At 36.6% G+C, this 20875-nt stretch overlaps 1 protein-coding gene across 2 annotated transcripts in view; it reads left to right on the forward strand.

The window, feature by feature from the left end:
- emilin2b (elastin microfibril interfacer 2b) overlaps positions 1-20875 on the forward strand; it is a 53712-nt gene that overhangs the window by 6683 nt on the left and 26154 nt on the right. For both annotated transcript variants that reach the window (XM_080793335.1, XM_080793336.1), the window contains exon 7: positions 1219-1525. In XM_080793335.1, the coding sequence (XP_080649461.1) occupies positions 1219-1525 (307 nt within the window). The remainder of the gene's footprint in view (positions 1-1218; positions 1526-20875) is intronic.

Genomic DNA, 20875 nt, shown 5'->3' on the forward strand with positions numbered 1-20875 from the left:
GTAGTCTAAGTTTAGGTGATAAGGTGACCACCAAACCTGACAATTTCATCAACAAATAAAAACTAGAGGAAATTGTTTTTCAGCATGCAACCAAGTGTAAAATCTACCATTGCGACGGCATCAGGGCCCGCCAAAATACATTTTAGTCGACAAAATCAACTCTGTAGATTTAGTCGACTAAAATCCTACGATATTTAGTCGACTAAAACTAGACTAACACTAAAACATTTAACTAAAATTAGTTGTATTCAAAAGAATATGGCCCTCATTTATCAATGGAGTGTAAAATCTGTCCCAAATTCGAGCGTCGGTTTTGGAGTACATTCACGTCGGCATGACATTTATGAAGTGATCCCAAATAGCTAATCCTTCCTTAATTTCATTCCTAGCAGTGATAAATGTGACGGCTGAAATCAATCTGGCACGCCCTATAAAATCAAGCCTCGCCCTCGTTTTTGCAACATGAACAACTGCAATACGACCAAACAACGTATGGAAACTATGGTTACATGATGGAAAAGGCCAATAACTCCAGAAATAGGAGAATGTAGCAGATGTCACATCGTACAGTGGTTGTGAATTGAACAGTCATGTTACTCCTTGGTAGCCATGTGTTGTATCTTAAATAAATAAAGAACAAACACCTGCATGAATTAAATAATAGCTGTAGGCCTACCCTACACTGTTTCCCTCTCGCCTCGCTTGTCTGGCTGTCATGTCCACGCACGCACGCGTGTTTAAACGGCGCCCGCCGCGGTCCCGCCCCGTCTCGCACAAGCGCTCATCCTGACCCAGATGACCAGATCTGCCGTTTATCTGAATGACTGTTAAAGCACTTATTTAAATGGGTGAATGATTAAGCCCCTTAAACCTATAGGCCTGGCTATAGCCTACAATTGCAAATATGCAAGCTATAGGCCTATGCAGTTGTCATTGTCACTTGGAAATAACGGCGTGCAATCCATTTATGCCTACATTTTTTTAATATCACAGGGATTATAGGCATCTACACGCTGTGCTCCCGAATCATTTCACAACTGCGCTGCATATGTTTAACAAAGCCAGTAAAGCACTGTTTGATTAAGCATAAACTTGTACATTGTAAACATGTTATATTGTTTTTAACTGCGCGATTTTAATTGCTTGTAAAGTTGGAAATCTCCTACCAATTTCATATGACACAAATACACAAATTTGCTGTCGAAATCAACACTTAAGGTGAAGGCGGAGGGCGAACTCTGCAGGGAGAAGGCGGAGGACGTGGCGAAGGAGGTGGCCACGGTGGCCGGCCGCGTGGCCGGCGTGGAGGGCGTGTGCGGGAAGCTGGAGCCCATCGCCGGCAGTCTGCAGAGGATCCGGGAGGGGCTGAACAAGCATATCGGCGGGCTGTGGAAGTGCGTCAGCCAGCTGAACGGCACCGTGAGAGCCCACGGGCGAGACATCGGCACGCTGAAGGGGACCAGCCACACCCTCCAGGGTCACGTTTCTGCTATCGCCAGAGACTGCAGCACCGCTGCTAAGTCAGGTAAGTAAGTAGCCTTGCCGAGCCATGAGGCTCATAGGGCAGGAGCCTATCTCCTGTTTCTGTAGCGTGAGGCAGCTTGATGTACAAGTACACCCCCTGGACATGACGCCAGTATGTCGCAAGGAAGTCAGGTAAGCTACACAATAAACATGAAAGGACCCTGGTACAGCACGTCCCTTAATGTGAGTAGCTCCCTATTCGTCCCTCATATAATCAATTTTCCAGATATTGTTAAACGCAGAAACAGTAACTAACTCCCTCTTCCATCTTTACTAAATCTCAATCATCATCCAGTGGTTCACTTAAAGCGAGCTTTAAGTGTTATAATGTAGTCTTAAACAGGGTTCTGCACCCCCCCCCCCCCCCCCCCCCCCCAGCTGGACCCTATTTGGTTGTCGCAGGTTGCAGTTCATTAAATTGGTCCACGGTAGGTTGTGCGTAGTTAATGGCGGACCTGCAATAAGGCAATGCGTTTCATTTGGAGTGTGAGGGGAAGTATAGGATCTCCATCTAACTGTTCTTCTGACTCAGATGAAGGCAGGGCTTGATTGAACACACATGCTCGTTTTAATAGACCCTTGCTTGTGTTGAGCAATTCCTTGGCCTTAAAAATGTGCCTCATTCATGCCTGCGTATGCATCCAAGTGTGCGCTTGTGTGTGCGTCTATTTGCGTGCCACGAGCGAGCGTGCACAAAGTTTTTATCCCAGTGTGCTGTTAGTGTATGTTGTGTTTGAGAAAGTGTAGGGCAACGATCCTATTTGCGCCATTCTTATTCTTAAGCTTATCATTGAATATTTATAGAATATAAAGTGTAGCTACCCTTGGCCTTGGACATGATATGCACTATTGTGAATGTGACCTGCACTTTAACATGCCCAAGTGGCTAATATTGACTCACTGCTTACAGTAGGGAGTACATGAACGAGCATCACGCCCATAATGTTTATGCGTCTGTTCTTGTGCGTCCAGCTAGTTTTGCCTCATTGGTTTATGCCGCCAACGTGGCCTTACGTGGCCCTCCCACTCCGGATTGGATGAGGGGTCAGAATAAAAAATAGCTCTGCTTCAGATTCTATTCCCGGGTCGAGACATTATACATATGGGAATACAAGAACGCTCGTCCCGGGTCTAATCCGGCAACCTCGGAACGGGCTCTAGCAGGTATTCCTAAACATAAGCCTAACGCTAAACTTATTCCTACCCTTATCCTCAGTAAAATGAATCCAAGAATGCAAGAAAATGGGGGAAGAGTGTGTTTCGGGGCGAGGGTTCCGGTTCCCATATAAGGAAGAGAACTCTGTCACTTCCCTTTGCCATTTGTTGGGTGTGTATAGCTCTCAAAGTCACGGACAGCCTTCAATATCCTCTGTAAGCTGGCACTTTTATTCTGATGTGGCCAAAATGTGTCTCGCAGAGATTCTGGGAAATGTCCACCCATCGTTTGTTGTCCTAAGTAGAACTGACGTTTAAATTGTCGTACAGTCATTGGGAATTTATGGGTAAGAGCCCCGTGAGAGATGGGACATTAATCATGTGTTCCTCTCTGACATGGTGAAGTTATACCAGGCTAGGCTTGTACAACAGCCAGTTGCTCCTTCTCACTCAGCCCTGGCAGTGTAGCCTCACCCTTTTTGTCTTTCTTATTTATCTGAAAGGGACTGGAAAATACCGCCTCCATTAAGCATCTTATCAGTGTCGCTGCCAGTGGGCGTTCTTTATTCCCAGAGCCCGGGGGTCTCGACGGGTTTAGATTAGGAGGCTACTGCGTTCAACTGGATGTTCATACATCTTCTTTCCCTCAAAGTTGCTCTGATCTGTCTGCAATGTTATTCTCCTTTTCTTTTCCCCCAAGCTCTGTCAAATTCTCATTTGTAAAGAATTTCTGACACGCTTTTTTTACCCCCAAAGCTCTTTCAAAATTAACACACAGCAAAATCCAGAGTCGTGTATAACTCTGAGAGTGTAAAATTAATGTATTATGCTTGCACTTTCAGAGTTAAATTGAACACTCACGATTTTTACTGTGTTGAACACACTCTGAGTCTGAACTGAACTGTGTCCCTGTGTTGCATGTGGGGGTGCGTGTGCCGTGATGTCAGATTTTACAATGGAAATGGAATTTACGACGGCATGGGGAGCTGGCCTTGCTCCCCTCATGACTTCAGCTATAACTTGATTTAAGACTGTCTTGATATTGTGCTGATATTAATATCACCATGTCATCATTGAGGATGGCCCTCTACCACATTGCCAAGTTTTGCGAAAACCCGAATGCACGGTTCAGCCAGAACTGCTATTTTTGGCAGAAGGAGAAGAAGAAAAAAACAGACAAATACAATAAGGGAACAACGAAGTCCCTTCGGGCTTGGTCCCTTAATAAGAATGAAACAAATAAAAGCTAACAATCAACAGAATCTGCAATTAAGCCACATATTGATACTGTATAATTAAAACAGTTCCTTGGCATGATACCTGACCCTGTCATTTCGAGCTTAGGCAGCGCCTCGTCTGACTTCACGACTTCAGGGTTATTGAAGGAAACCTAGCTGTCCTTAGCTGTGGCCCAGTAGCACATTGTCCTTATATACTATACATAGCCTATACACTATACTGAATATAGTGCATATTCTGGACATGGCTCTCCATTAGAGCTTATAGGAGAAAGGACCTTTCATTCGGTCGACTCAAAGTTGCCGGCTAAGTGGAGTAATTTCCCAAGCATTAGCTATCGTATAGCAAATTACTAGCTTTCGTCTGGGACCTAAGGGGCACTTTCAAACATGGCTAACTAGCGCATGCACATGTGCGTGCGTGCGCTCGTGTGTGTACATCAGCGCTTCTTTGGTCACCCCTACAAATAACAGTATGTCACGAGAAAACTGAAGAGAATTTTTGTTTCCATTTGGACATGCAGATTGAAAATAACTTCAACTCCAGCATTGCTGTTCTGGGGGAACATTCAATGTTGTGACGTGTTGTGAGCTTTTATGTTATTTTTGGTGAAGAAACTTGGTGTACAGTAGGCTGAGTACAGTACTACAGTTTAAATCCGGAGTAGTAGTTAAACTGAAGTGACATTGATTAATTCCAAATATTATCAAAGTATTCTGAGGCACCCCTGGACTTGCGTCAAGGCACCGACTTTGAGAAACCGTGGTGTACGTACACAGGTTTTTCTGTGCATGCTCATGTGTTTTCCCTTGGTTATTTATGTGTGGCACCTCCATGTTTTCATAGCTATGTCTCTACTCTTGTGTTCCCATCATTATGAGAACATTCTTCTGCAGATGCTATCTCCTGGGAGTTTTACAGAACCCAGTGGTGTAAAAAGTACTCAATTGTTGTTGTTTTTTTAATGTTTTTTTTGGTGGCTTTCGCCTTTATTTTATATTTTTATGGAGGGATAGACAGTAGGCTGACAGGAAAAATGGGAAGCGAGATGGCGTGGTGACATGCAGTAAAGGCCGTCGGGGTCGGGATCACAGATCTACAAGCTCATGAGCCGGCTATTTTAAAATGGACAAAATGTAGGCCTATATGGGGCTGCATGTATGTTTTGTAATAATAATCTAAATCTACAATGTAAAAGTGTAATATTTGCATGTAGTGGAGTATAAGTAAAAGTAATGAAAATTGGAAATACTCAAGTAAAGTAAAAAATGCCTCAAATTTGTATTTAAGTACAGTACTTAAAATGTACTCAGTTACTTTACACCACTGGCCGAACCATATATAGTCTAATCCAGAGTGCTCGTGTAACTTGTAAAGGGTCCATTTGTGTTAAATTAGCTCTCCGGGTTTTACTGTGCAAGGCACTAATAGCACCACTTCCCCAGTTAATGTGCATGTGTGGGAGACATGCATATGTCTTTTCCCTGTGCCAAAGCACATCCTTCCCATTGTGTTTGGCACAATGGGGGAAAACCAAAACCAAACAAGAACAACGTTTTACACTAAGGAAAGATAGATAAGGTCAGGCTTTTCAGAGAGGCTAATTCTAATAGATAGGTATACTCCTCGTTGGCACTTCCCATTGTGTTTGGCAAGGCAGTTTGCTACTAAAACGCCAGACAACACTTAGGGGCGCTCTATTATGAGCCGCGTTTGTGAGATAACAAAGCATGCATTCCTGCTTCAGACATGACTCAGGGATCCAGCTGCTGCTGGAGGTCAGTGACCTTAAGACAGAGATAAGGCAGCTCACGTGCGTCGTACTACACATTCGTGCCCCGTGAACAAGTATGATGATAAGCTCCAAGAACACAGAGAGAGAGAGAGAGAGAGAGAGACTCCCACGGGGGTTGATTGTCCAGCGACAAGTTCGGGCCAGTCTTTTATAAATCAGTGGTTCTCAACCTGTGAGTCACAACCCCCAGGGGGGTCCCCACTCCCACAATGCTCACAACATTGTGAGGCGCTGTGAGCTTGTAGATCTGCTTTTTTCACAATATTATGTACAGTATCTGGAATCGACTCAAACAAAATCTACAGTCCAAGTTCTTTTCAGGGTAGGGGCTCACCAGTTCAAATGTTCCTTAATTAACTTTCGTTCTTTAATTAAGGCTAGGGGCTCTCGGCGCGCCACCTAGCCCGCTTCGGAGCCTCTCGGTCGGGGCTCGTCTCCCGACGCGCTCCCTTCACCGGCCGCGCGGTGGTTCATAATATTTTCCGGGGGGTCACGACCTGAAAAGGTTGAGAATCACTAATATAAATCACAGCCTGTATGTTATTTAGTCTGGAGTTGTCCTTTAATGGTGTTAAATAGCTCTATAGAATTTGGTTAGAATTTATTGAGATGATAGCATCTCATTTTTCAGCATCTCATTTTAGAGGGGGGGCTATATTCTGATAGCAATCATTGCTATAGAGCAGGGGTCTTCAAAGTTGTGAGCTTGTAGATCAGCTATTTTCGGCTAATATTACCCTTCAGAATAGGGATTATATTGTGGTTAACCGAATCTATGCCAAGAACGCGGGCTACGCGGCCTACAGTCAAGCACACTGTGTGTGCTGGGGCGGCTACACTTCCTGGTTGCCCTGGGATGGTATTTCGCTGTTCCAATCACACAAATATTTGGAGACCCCCCTGTTGTAACTCTGACGACCCCCTAGGGGTCCTGGACCCCTTGTTGAAGACGCGTAGAGTGTTTGTTCAGTTAATAGGGGTCTCCTAATCCCATACAGGATACAGGATAAGCAAGTGAAATTTGAAGTGATGAAACAAAACAAAATGAGCAGACAAAATTGGAACTGTCTGGGACACAAAATTGGTATCATGACCTGAAAACTTGTCTTCTGTTTGTTTAAAAAACAACAAATTTAACACATGCCACCATTGATTTGTATACAGTTTCCTGCTGTCACCATAGAGGAGGAGAAACATTTACTGTGAATGGTTTAAGGCGAGAGCGATTTGGTGATTCTCCTTTTATTCATCTCATGGGTTCCAAAATCACGTGGGGACGGATTTATGAATTCCTAAAACGAAGTCCTTTGGAGCTAGGGCCATTTTGGCACACGGTGACTCATAAAGTCAACACGTGCTGTTGAATTGCTGTGCAGTCGTTATGACTGAACAGCTCATAACATGACGGGACATGTAATGAGGTAGGGAGGGGCAGAGCCATACATGTCAGAGGTATGTATCAGAATGGACTGGAGTTGATACCTGTGACTATAGGAAAGATTTCCCATGCAGTGGTGGAAAGTAACTAAGTACGGTATGTACTCAAGTACTGTACTTAATACTATATATATATATATATATATATACTATATATATATATATATATATATATATATTAACTTAAACACCCAATGCATTCTCAATGGAAATAGGACAAACTTTGGCATGCTACTAGTCCTATATACTTACACCTATTCAGGCATCTTTTGCCTGAAAAGGAATCTTTGAAATGTTTTATAGTTTTAGAAATATAGTGCTTTCAAATTTGAGACATTTATAATGGGGCTCAATGGCAGGGTATGGCACGTAAAAAAAACACTTTCACCTAGAAACTCCATTCACGCTTTTTATAATTCAGCTTACTGTGGAGACACATGCTGGAACTTTTTACTTTGAAATGTTTTGTAGTTTCTGAGTTATTGTGGGCTCGCCACAGCGAGCACACAATAGGTATCCCCAGTTTATATTTATTATTCGTTATTGTGGTAACAGGATTAGATTAGGTTACATTATTAATGTAAGTCGCTCTGGATTAAGAGCGTCTGCTAAATGCCTAAATTGTAAATTGTCCCCTTGCGCGCAGGGTCCGGCCCATTCCTCTCTGTTATGTCATATGACGAGCATTTAACTTTTAATATCACAATTATTGTAGCTAATCTTTAACTGAATCTGGAAGTATTCCTTTATTAAATGATTCTTCATAGTCTGGAATTGTAACTGATCAATTTTCTTTTGTGACTTTCGCCTTTATTTTATATGGAGGGACAGTCAGTGGTGTAAACTTTATTTATATAGCACATTTCATACATAAAATGCAACTCTGTCACATTCTGTCTCTCCCTCAGTCTCCACACTGGCCTCCCATATCCCATTCCAGCACACCCAGTTCCATTTACACACCTGTTAACTACCTAATCAGCCCAGCAGTGAACACTTCTCCAATCAACCTGCTCACTATAAAACTGGACTCAGTACAAACACTCATTGTCAGTTCATAACCTGTGTCACAGATGTCCTGCCTGTTCATGTGTTGACTTTGATGTCATTCTGATTCATGCCTGATTCCTACCTGCATTCCCCTGTGTAAGATATCTCGTAATTCTTTATTAAATACTTTATTATTATACTCTAGTTTGTTGTGACTTTGCTCCTGGGTTGAACTCTGTCTGCATCCTTGACAACTAAAGTACTTCACATATTAAACTTTATTTATATAGCACATGTCATACATAAAATGCAACTCAAAGTACTTCACATGAAAATAAAATAAAAAATAACAAGCAGCGGAATGCCAGAAACAAAAAGTAGGTCAATCTACAATTAGCAAATAAAAATAGCAATACAAAACTAAAACATTAAAAATGGTAAGGAAATTTGTATTGGACAATACATTTTAAATTGATATTATTAGATATTCAACTTTATTGACATTTATAATTAAATTGGTGTCTTTACACTGTATAATCCATTGTTGTTTGTTTCTGTTGCTTAACTCTGTTGCTTTAACTACATATAAGTGTCTATTTGTTTGTCTCTAAATGTTTTGATGAATTGAACAATGCCCTTTGTTCAATTCATGCCATACTATAGCACGCCGTTTTTCATCATTTTTGAGGATTTGAAGAAAATTCAAAATTTCAAAAAACATGGGTTATAGCCCATCGTTTTTTGAATTTTTGAAAAAAATGTTATCCTCATTTTTCATCATTTTTGAACATGGGCTATAGCCCCTACTGTACGGCATACTATAGCACGCCGTTTTTCATCAATTTTGAGGATTTGAAGAAATTTCAAAATTTCAAAAAACATCGGTTATAGCCCATCGTTTTTTGAATTCTTGAAAAAAATGTTATCCTCATCTTTCATCATTTTTAAACATGGGCTATAGCCCCTACCGTACGGCATACTATAGCACGCCGTTTTTCATCATTTTTGAGGATTTGAAGAAAATTCAAAATTTCAAAAAACATGGGTTATAGCCCATTGTTTTTAGAATTTTTGAAAAAAAAATTATCCTCATTTTTCATCATTTTTGAACATGGGCTATAGCTCCTACCGTACGGCATACTATAGCACGCCGTTTTTCATCATTTTTGAGGATTTGAAGAAAATTCAAAATTTCAAAAAACATGGGTTATAGCCCATCGTTTTTTGAATTTTTGAAAAAAATGTTATCCTCATTTTTCATCATTTTTGAACATGGGCTATAGCCCCTACCGTACGGCATACTATAGCACGCCGTTTTTCATCATTTTTGAGGATTTGAAGAAAATTCAAAATTTCAAAAAACATGGGTTATAGCCCATCGTTTTTTGAATTTTTGAAAAAAATGTTATCCTCATTTTTCATCATTTTTGAACATGGGCTATAGCCCCTACCGTACGGCATACTATAGCACGCCGTTTTTCATCATTTTTGAGGATTTGAAGAAATTTCAAAATTTCAAAAAACATGGGTTATAGCCCATCGTTTTTTGAATTTTTGAAAAAAATGTTATCCTCATTTTTCATCATTTTTGAACATGGGCTATAGCCCCTACCGTACGGCATACTATAGCACGCCGTTTTTCATCATTTTTGAGGATTTGAAGAAAATTCAAAATTTCAAAAAACATGGGTTATAGCCCATCGTTTTTTGAATTTTTGAAAAAAATGTTATCCTCATTTTTCATCATTTCTGAACATGGGCTATAGCTCCTACCGTACGGCATACTATAGCACGCCGTTTTTCATCATTTTTGAGGATTTGAAGAAAATTCAAAATTTCAAAAAACATGGGTTATAGCCCATCGTTTTTTGATTTTTTGAAAAAAATGTTATCCTCATTTTTCATCATTTTTGAACATGGGCTATAGCCCCTACCGTACGGCATACTATAGCACGCCGTTTTTCATCATTTTTGAGGATTTGAAGAAAATTCAAAATTTCAAAAAACATGGGTTATAGCCCATCGTTTTTTGAATTTTTGAAAAAAATGTTATCCTCATTTTTCATCATTTTTGAACATGGGCTATAGCCCCTACCGTACGGCATACTATAGCACGCCGTTTTTCATCATTTTTGAGGATTTGAAGAAATTTCAAAATTTCAAAAAACATGGGTTATAGCCCATTGTTTTTTGAATTTTTGAAAAAAATGTTATCCTCATTTTTCATCATTTTTGAACATGGGCTATAGCCCCTACCGTACGGCATACTATAGCACGCCGTTTTTCATCATTTTTGAGGATTTGAAGAAAATTCAAAATTTTAAAAAACATGGGTTATAGCCCATCGTTTTTTGAATTTTTGAAAAAAATGTTATCCTCATTTTTCATCATTTTTGAACATGGGCTATAGCCCCTACCGTACGGCATACTATAGCACGCCGTTTTTCATCATTTTTGAGGATTTGAAGAAAATTCAAAATTTCAAAAAACATGGGTTATAGCCCATCGTTTTTTGAATTTTTGAAAAAAATGTTATCCTCATTTTTCATCATTTTTGAACATGGGCTATAGCCCCTACCGTACGGCATACTATAGCACGCCGTTTTTCATCATTTTTGAGGATTTGAAGAAAATTCAAAATTTCAAAAAACATGGGTTATAGCCCATTGTTTTTTGAATTTTTGAAAAAAATGTTATCCTCATTTTTCATCATTTTTGAACATGGGCTATAGCCCCTACCGTACGGCATACTATAGCACGCCGTTTTTCATCATTTTTGAGGATTTGAAGAAAATTCAAAATTTCAAAAAACATGGGTTATAGCCCATTGTTTTTTGAATTTTTGAAAAAAATGTTATCCTCATTTTTCATCATTTTTGAACATGGGCTATAGCCCCTACCGTACGGCATACTATAGCACGCCGTTTTTCATCATTTTTGAGGATTTGAAGAAAATTCAAAATTTCAAAAAACATGGGTTATAGCCCATCGTTTTTTGAATTTTTGAAAAAAATGTTATCCTCATTTTTCATCATTTTTGAACATGGGCTATAGCCCCTACCGTACGGCATACTATAGCACGCCGTTTTTCATCATTTTTGAGGATTTGAAGAAAATTCAAAATTTCAAAAAACATGGGTTATAGCCCATTGTTTTTTGAATTTTTGAAAAAAATGTTATCCTCATTTTTCATCATTTTTGAACATGGGCTATAGCCCCTACCGTACGGCATACTATAGCACGCCGTTTTTCATAATTTTTGAGGATTTGAAGAAAATTCAAAATGTCAAAAAACATGGGTTATAGCCCATTGTTTTTTGAATTTTTGAAAAAAATGTTATCCTCATTTTTCATCATTTTTGAACATGGGCTATAGCCCCTACCGTACGGCATACTATAGCACACCGTTTTTCATCATTTTTGAGGATTTGAAGAAAATTCAAAATTTCTAAAAACATGGGTTATAGCCCATTGTTTTTGAATTTAAAAAAAAAATGTTATCCTCATTTTTCATCATTTTTGAACATGGGCTATAGCCCCTACCGTACGGCATACTATAGCACGCCGTTTTTCATCATTTTTGAGGATTTGAAGAAAATTCAAAATTTCAAAAAACATGGGTTATAGCCCATCGTTTTTTGAATTTTTGAAAAAAATGTTATCCTCATTTTTCATCATTTTTGAACATGGGCTATAGCCCCTACCGTACGGCATACTATAGCACGCCGTTTTTCATCATTTTTGAGGATTTGAAGAAAATTCAAAATTTCAAAAAACATGGGTTATAGCCCATCGTTTTTTGAATTTTTGAAAAAAATGTTATCCTCATTTTTCATCATTTTTGAACATGGGCTATAGCCCCTACCGTACGGCATACTATAGCACGCCGTTTTTCATCATTTTTGAGGATTTGAAGAAAATTCAAAATTTCAAAAAACATGGGTTATAGCCCATCGTTTTTTGAATTTTTGAAAAAAATGTTATCCTCATTTTTCATCATTTTTGAACATGGGCTATAGCCCCTACCGTACGGCATACTATAGCACGCCGTTTTTCATCATTTTTGAGGATTTGAAGAAAATTCAAAATTTCAAAAAACATGGGTTATAGCCCATTGTTTTTTGAATTTTTGAAAAAAATGTTATCCTCATTTTTCATCATTTTTGAACATGGGCTATAGCCCCTACCGTACGGCATACTATAGCACGCCGTTTTTCATAATTTTTGAGGATTTGAAGAAAATTCAAAATGTCAAAAAACATGGGTTATAGCCCATTGTTTTTTGAATTTTTGAAAAAAATGTTATCCTCATTTTTCATCATTTTTGAACATGGGCTATAGCCCCTACCGTACGGCATACTATAGCACACCGTTTTTCATCATTTTTGAGGATTTGAAGAAAATTCAAAATTTCTAAAAACATGGGTTATAGCCCATTGTTTTTGAATTTAAAAAAAAAATGTTATCCTCATTTTTCATCATTTTTGAACATGGGCTATAGCCCCTACCGTACGGCATACTATAGCACGCCGTTTTTCATCATTTTTGAGGATTTGAAGAAAATTCAAAATTTCAAAAAACATGGGTTATAGCCCATCGTTTTTTGAATTTTTGAAAAAAATGTTATCCTCATTTTTCATCATTTTTGAACATGGGCTATAGCCCCTACCGTACGGCATACTATAGCACGCCGTTTTTCATCATTTTTGAGGATTTGAAGAAAATTCAAAATTTCAAAAAACATGGGTTATAGCCCATCGTTTTTTGAATTTTTGAAAAAAATGTTATCCTCATTTTTCATCATTTTTGAACATGGGCTATAGCCCCTACCGTACGGCATACTATAGCACGCCGTTTTTCATCATTTTTGAGGATTTGAAGAAAATTCAAAAAACATGGGTTATAGCCCATCGTTTTTTGAATTTTTGAAAAAAATGTTATCCTCATTTTTCATCATTTCTGAACATGGGCTATAGCTCCTACCGTACGGCATACTATAGCACGCCGTTTTTCATCATTTTTGAGGATTTGAAGAAAATTCAAAATTTCAAAAAACATGGGTTATAGCCCATCGTTTTTTGAATTTTTGAAAAAAAAATTATCCTTATTTTTCATCATTTTTGAACATGGGCTATAGCCCCTACCGTACGGCATACTATAGCACGCCGTTTTTCATCATTTTTGAGGATTTGAAGAAAATTCAAAATTTCAAAAAACATGGGTTATAGCCCATTGTTTTTGAATTTTTGTAAAAAATGTTATCCTCATTTTTCATCATTTTTGAACATGGGCTATAGCCCCTAACGTACGGCATACTATAGCACGCCGTTTTTCATCATTTTTGAGGATTTGAAGAAATTTAAAAATTTAAAAAAACATGGGTTATAGCCCATCGTTTTTTGAATTTTTGAAAAAAATGTTATCCTCATTTTTCATCATTTTTGAACATGGGCTATAGCCCCTACCGTACGGCATACTATAGCACGCCGTTTTTCATCATTTTTGAGGATTTGAAGAAAATTCAAAATTTCAAAAAACATGGGTTATAGCCCATCGTTTTTTGAATTTTTGAAAAAAATGTTATCCTCATTTTTCATCATTTTTGAACATGGGCTATAGCCCCTACCGTACGGCATACTATAGCACACCGTTTTTCATCATTTTTGAGGATTTGAAGAAAATTCAAAATTTCTAAAAACATGGGTTATAGCCCATTGTTTTTGAATTTAAAAAAAAAATGTTATCCTCATTTTTCATCATTTTTGAACATGGGCTATAGCCCCTACCGTACGGCATACTATAGCACGCCGTTTTTCATCATTTTTGAGGATTTGAAGAAAATTCAAAATTTCAAAAAACATGGGTTATAGCCCATCGTTTTTTGAATTTTTGAAAAAAATGTTATCCTCATTTTTCATCATTTTTGAACATGGGCTATAGCCCCTACCGTACGGCATACTATAGCACGCCGTTTTTCATCATTTTTGAGGATTTGAAGAAAATTCAAAATTTCAAAAAACATGGGTTATAGCCCATCGTTTTTTGAATTTTTGAAAAAAATGTTATCCTCATTTTTCATCATTTTTGAACATGGGCTATAGCCCCTACCGTACGGCATACTATAGCACGCCGTTTTTCATCATTTTTGAGGATTTGAAGAAAATTCAAAATTTCAAAAAACATGGGTTATAGCCCATCGTTTTTTGAATTTTTGAAAAAAATGTTATCCTCATTTTTCATCATTTCTGAACATGGGCTATAGCTCCTACCGTACGGCATACTATAGCACGCCGTTTTTCATCATTTTTGAGGATTTGAAGAAAATTCAAAATTTCAAAAAACATGGGTTATAGCCCATCGTTTTTTGAATTTTTGAAAAAAAAAATTATCCTTATTTTTCATCATTTTTGAACATGGGCTATAGCCCCTACCGTACGGCATACTATAGCACGCCGTTTTTCATCATTTTTGAGGATTTGAAGAAAATTCAAAATTTCAAAAAACATGGGTTATAGCCCATCGTTTTTTGAATTTTTGAAAAAAATGTTATCCTCATTTTTCATCATTTTTGAACATGGGCTATAGCCCCTACCGTACGGCATACTATAGCACGCCGTTTTTCATCATTTTTGAGGATTTGAAGAAAATTCAAAATTTCAAAAAACATGGGTTATAGCCCATCGTTTTTTGAATTTTTGAAAAAAATGTTATCCTCATTTTTCATCATTTCTGAACATGGGCTATAGCTCCTACCGTACGGCATACTATAGCACGCCGTTTTTCATCATTTTTGAGGATTTGAAGAAAATTCAAAATTTCAAAAAACATGGGTTATAGCCCATCGTTTTTTGAATTTTTGAAAAAAAAATTATCCTTATTTTTCATCATTTTTGAACATGGGCTATAGCCCCTACCGTACGGCATACTATAGCACGCCGTTTTTCATCATTTTTGAGGATTTGAAGAAAATTCAAAATTTCAAAAAACATGGGTTATAGCCCATTGTTTTTGAATTTTTGTAAAAAATGTTATCCTCATTTTTCATCATTTTTGAACATGGGCTATAGCCCCTAACGTACGGCATACTATAGCACGCCGTTTTTCATCATTTTTGAGGATTTGAAGAAATTTAAAAATTTAAAAAAACATGGGTTATAGCCCATCGTTTTTTGAATTTTTGAAAAAAATGTTATCCTCATTTTTCATCATTTTTGAACATGGGCTATAGCCCCTACCGTACGGCATACTATAGCACGCCGTTTTTCATCATTTTTGAGGATTTGAAGAAAATTCAAAATTTCAAAAAACATGGGTTATAGCCCATCGTTTTTTGAATTTTTGAAAAAAAAATTATCCTTATTTTTCATCATTTTTGAACATGGGCTATAGCCCCTACCGTACGGCATACTATAGCACGCCGTTTTTCATCATTTTTGAGGATTTGAAGAAAATTCAAAATTTCAAAAAACATGGGTTATAGCCCATTGTTTTTGAATTTTTGTAAAAAATGTTATCCTCATTTTTCATCATTTTTGAACATGGGCTATAGCCCCTACCGTACGGCATACTATAGCACGCCGTTTTTCATCATTTTTGAGGATTTGAAGAAATTTCAAAATTTCAAAAAACATGGGTTATAGCCCATCGTTTTTTGAATTTTTGAAAAAAATGTTATCCTCATTTTTCATCATTTTTGAACATGGGCTATAGCCCCTACCGTACGGCATACTATAGCACGCCGTTTTTCATCATTTTTGAGGATTTGAAGAAAATTCAAAATTTCAAAAAACATGGGTTATAGCCCATCGTTTTTTTAATTTTTGAAAAAAATGTTATCCTCATTTTTCATCATTTTTGAACATGGGCTATAGCCCCTACCGTACGGCATACTATAGCACGCCGTTTTTCTTCATTTTTGAGGATTTGAAGAAAATTCAAAATTTCAAAAAACATGGGTTATAGCCCATCGTTTTTTGAATTTTTGAAAAAAATGTTATCCTCATTTTTCATCATTTTTGAACATGGGCTATAGCCCCTACTGTACGGCATACTATAGCACGCCGTTTTTCATCATTTTTGAGGATTTGAAGAAAATTAAAAATTTCAAAAAACATGGGTTATAGCCCATCGTTTTTTGAATTTTTGAAAAAAATGTTATCCTCATTTTTCATCATTTTTGAACATGGGCTATAGCCCCTACCGTACGGCATACTATAGCACGCCGTTTTTCATCATTTTTGAGGATTTGAAGAAAATTCAAAATTTCAAAAAACATGGGTTATAGCCCATCGTTTTTTGAATATTTGAAAAAAATGTTATCCTCATTTTTCATCATTTTTGAACATGGGCTATAGCCCCTACCGTACGGCATACTATAGCACGCCGTTTTTCATCATTTTTGAGGATTTGAAGAAAATTCCAAATTTCAAAAAAACATGGGTTATAGCCCATCGTTTTTTGAATTTTTGAAAAAAATGTTATCCTCATTTTTCATCATTTTTGAACATGGGCTATAGCCCCTACCGTACGGCATACTATAGCACGCCGTTTTTCATCATTTTTGAGGATTTGAAGAAATTTCAAAATTTCAAAAAACATGGGTTATAGCCCATCGTTTTTTGAATTTTTGAAAAAAATGTTATCCTCATTTTTCATCATTTTTGAACATGGGCTATAGCCCCTACTGTACGGCATACTATAGCACGCCGTTTTTCATCATTTTTGAGGATTTGAAGAAAATTCAAAATTTCAAAAAACATGGGTTATAGCCCATCGTTTTTTGAATTTTTGAAAAAAATGTTATCCTCATTTTTCATCATTTTTGAACATGGGCTATAGCCCCTACCGTACGGCATACTATAGCACGCCGTTTTTCATCATTTTTGAGGATTTGAAGAAAATTCAAAATTTCAAAAAACATGGGTTATAGCCCATCGTTTTTTGAATTTTTGAAAAAAATGTTATCCTCATTTTTCATCATTTTTGAACATGGGCTATAGCCCCTACCGTACGGCATACTATAGCACGCCGTTTTTCATCATTTTTGAGGATTTGAAGAAAATTCAAAATTTCAAAAAACATGGGTTATAGCCCATCGTTTTTTGAATATTTGAAAAAAATGTTATCCTCATTTTTCATCATTTTTGAACATGGGCTATAGCCCCTACCGTACGGCATACTATAGCACGCCGTTTTTCATCATTTTTGAGGATTTGAAGAAAATTCCAAATTTCAAAAAACATGGGTTATAGCCCATCGTTTTTTGAATTTTTGAAAAAAATGTTATCCTCATTTTTCATCATTTTTGAACATGGGCTATAGCCCCTACCGTACGGCATACTATAGCACGCCGTTTTTCATCATTTTTGAGGATTTGAAGAAAATTCAAAATTTAAAAAAACATGGGTTATAGCCCATCGTTTTTTGAATTTTTGAAAAAAAATTTATCCTCATTTTTCATCATTTTTGAACATGGGCTATAGCCCCTACCGTACGGCATACTATAGCACGCCGTTTTTCATCATTTTTGAGGATTTGAAGAAAATTCAAAATTTCAAAAAACATGGGTTATAGCCCATCGTTTTTTGAATTTTTGAAAAAAATGTTATCCTCATTTTTCATCATTTTTGAACATGGGCTATAGCACGCCGTTTTTCATCATTTTTGAGGATTTGAAGAAAATTCAAAATTTCAAAAAACATGGGTTATAGCCCATTGTTTTTTGAATTTTTGAAAAAAATGTTATCCTCATTTTTCATCATTTTTGAACATGGGCTATAGCTCCTACCGTACGGCATACTATAGCACGCCGTTTTTCATCATTTTTGAGGATTTGAAGAAAATTCAAAATTTCAAAAAACATGGGTTATAGCCCATCGTTTTTTGAATTTTTGAAAAAAATGTTATCCTCATTTTTCATCATTTTTGAACATGGGCTATAGCCCCTACCGTACGGCATACTATAGCACGCCGTTTTTCATCATTTTTGAGGATTTGAAGAAAATTCAAAATTTCAAAAAACATGGGTTATAGCCCATCGTTTTTTGAATATTTGAAAAAAATGTTATCCTCATTTTTCATCATTTTTGAACATGGGCTATAGCCCCTACCGTACGGCATACTATAGCACGCCGTTTTTCATCATTTTTGAGGATTTGAAGAAAATTCCAAATTTCAAAAAAACATGGGTTATAGCCCATCGTTTTTTGAATTTTTGAAAAAAATGTTATCCTCATTTTTCATCATTTTTGAACATGGGCTATAGCCCCTACCGTACGGCATACTATAGCACGCCGTTTTTCATCATTTTTGAGGATTTGAAGAAATTTCAAAATTTCAAAAAACATGGGTTATAGCCCATCGTTTTTTGAATTTTTGAAAAAAATGTTATCCTCATTTTTCATCATTTTTGAACATGGGCTATAGCCCCTACTGTACGGCATACTATAGCACGCCGTTTTTCATCATTTTTGAGGATTTGAAGAAAATTCAAAATTTCAAAAAACATGGGTTATAGCCCATCGTTTTTTGAATTTTTGAAAAAAATGTTATCCTCATTTTTCATCATTTTTGAACATGGGCTATAGCCCCTACCGTACGGCATACTATAGCACGCCGTTTTTCATCATTTTTGAGGATTTGAAGAAAATTCAAAATTTCAAAAAACATGGGTTATAGCCCATCGTTTTTTGAATTTTTGAAAAAAATGTTATCCTCATTTTTCATCATTTTTGAACATGGGCTATAGCCCCTACCGTACGGCATACTATAGCACGCCGTTTTTCATCATTTTTGAGGATTTGAAGAAAATTCAAAATTTCAAAAAACATGGGTTATAGCCCATCGTTTTTTGAATATTTGAAAAAAATGTTATCCTCATTTTTCATCATTTTTGAACATGGGCTATAGCCCCTACCGTACGGCATACTATAGCACGCCGTTTTTCATCATTTTTGAGGATTTGAAGAAAATTCCAAATTTCAAAAAACATGGGTTATAGCCCATCGTTTTTTGAATTTTTGAAAAAAATGTTATCCTCATTTTTCATCATTTTTGAACATGGGCTATAGCCCCTACCGTACGGCATACTATAGCACGCCGTTTTTCATCATTTTTGAGGATTTGAAGAAAATTCAAAATTTAAAAAAACATGGGTTATAGCCCATCGTTTTTTGAATTTTTGAAAAAAAATTTATCCTCATTTTTCATCATTTTTGAACATGGGCTATAGCCCCTACCGTACGGCATACTATAGCACGCCGTTTTTCATCATTTTTGAGGATTTGAAGAAAATTCAAAATTTCAAAAAACATGGGTTATAGCCCATCGTTTTTTGAATTTTTGAAAAAAATGTTATCCTCATTTTTCATCATTTTTGAACATGGGCTATAGCACGCCGTTTTTCATCATTTTTGAGGATTTGAAGAAAATTCAAAATTTCAAAAAACATGGGTTATAGCCCATTGTTTTTTGAATTTTTGAAAAAAATGTTATCCTCATTTTTCATCATTTTTGAACATGGGCTATAGCTCCTACCGTACGGCATACTATAGCACGCCGTTTTTCATCATTTTTGAGGATTTGAAGAAAATTCAAAATTTCAAAAAACATGGGTTATAGCCCATCGTTTTTTGAATTTTTGAAAAAAATGTTATCCTCATTTTTCATCATTTTTGAACATGGGCTATAGCCCCTACCGTACGGCATACTATAGCACGCCGTTTTTCATCATTTTTGAGGATTTGAAGAAAATTCAAAATTTCAAAAAACATGGGTTATAGCCCATTGTTTTTTGAATTTTTGAAAAAAATGTTATCCTCATTTTTCATCATTTTTGAACATGGGCTATAGCCCCTACCGTACGGCATACTATAGCACGCCGTTTTTCATCATTTTTGAGGATTTGAAGAAAATTCAAAATTTCAAAAAACATGGGTTATAGCCCATCGTTTTTTGAATTTTTGAAAAAAATGTTATCCTCATTTTTCATCATTTTTGAACATGGGCTATAGCACGCCGTTTTTCATCATTTTTGAGGATTTGAAGAAAATTCAAAATTTCAAAAAACATGGGTTATAGCCCATTGTTTTTTGAATTTTTGAAAAAAATGTTATCCTCATTTTTCATCATTTTTGAACATGGGCTATAGCTCCTACCGTACGGCATACTATAGCACGCCGTTTTTCATCATTTTTGAGGATTTGAAGAAAATTCAAAATTTCAAAAAACATGGGTTATAGCCCATCGTTTTTTGAATTTTTGAAAAAAATGTTATCCTCATTTTTCATCATTTTTGAACATGGGCTATAGCCCCTACCGTACGGCATACTATAGCACGCCGTTTTTCATCATTTTTGAGGATTTGAAGAAAATTCAAAATTTCAAAAAACATGGGTTATAGCCCATTGTTTTTTGAATTTTTGAAAAAAATGTTATCCTCATTTTTCATCATTTTTGAACATGGGCTATAGCCCCTACCGTACGGCATACTATAGCACGCCGTTTTTCATCATTTTTGAGGATTTTAAGAAAATTCAAAATTTCAAAAAACATGGGTTATAGCCCATCGTTTTTTGAATTTTTGAAAAAAATGTTATCCTCATTTTTCATCATTTTTGAACATGGGCTATAGCTCCTACCGTACGGCATACTATAGCACGCCGTTTTTCATCATTTTTGAGGATTTGAAGAAAATTCAAAATTTCAAAAAACATGGGTTATAGCCCATCGTTTTTT

Source organism: Protomyctophum bolini, assembly GCF_963924005.1.
Source record: "Protomyctophum bolini genome assembly, chromosome: 21".
NCBI lineage: Eukaryota > Metazoa > Chordata > Actinopteri > Myctophiformes > Myctophidae > Protomyctophum > Protomyctophum bolini.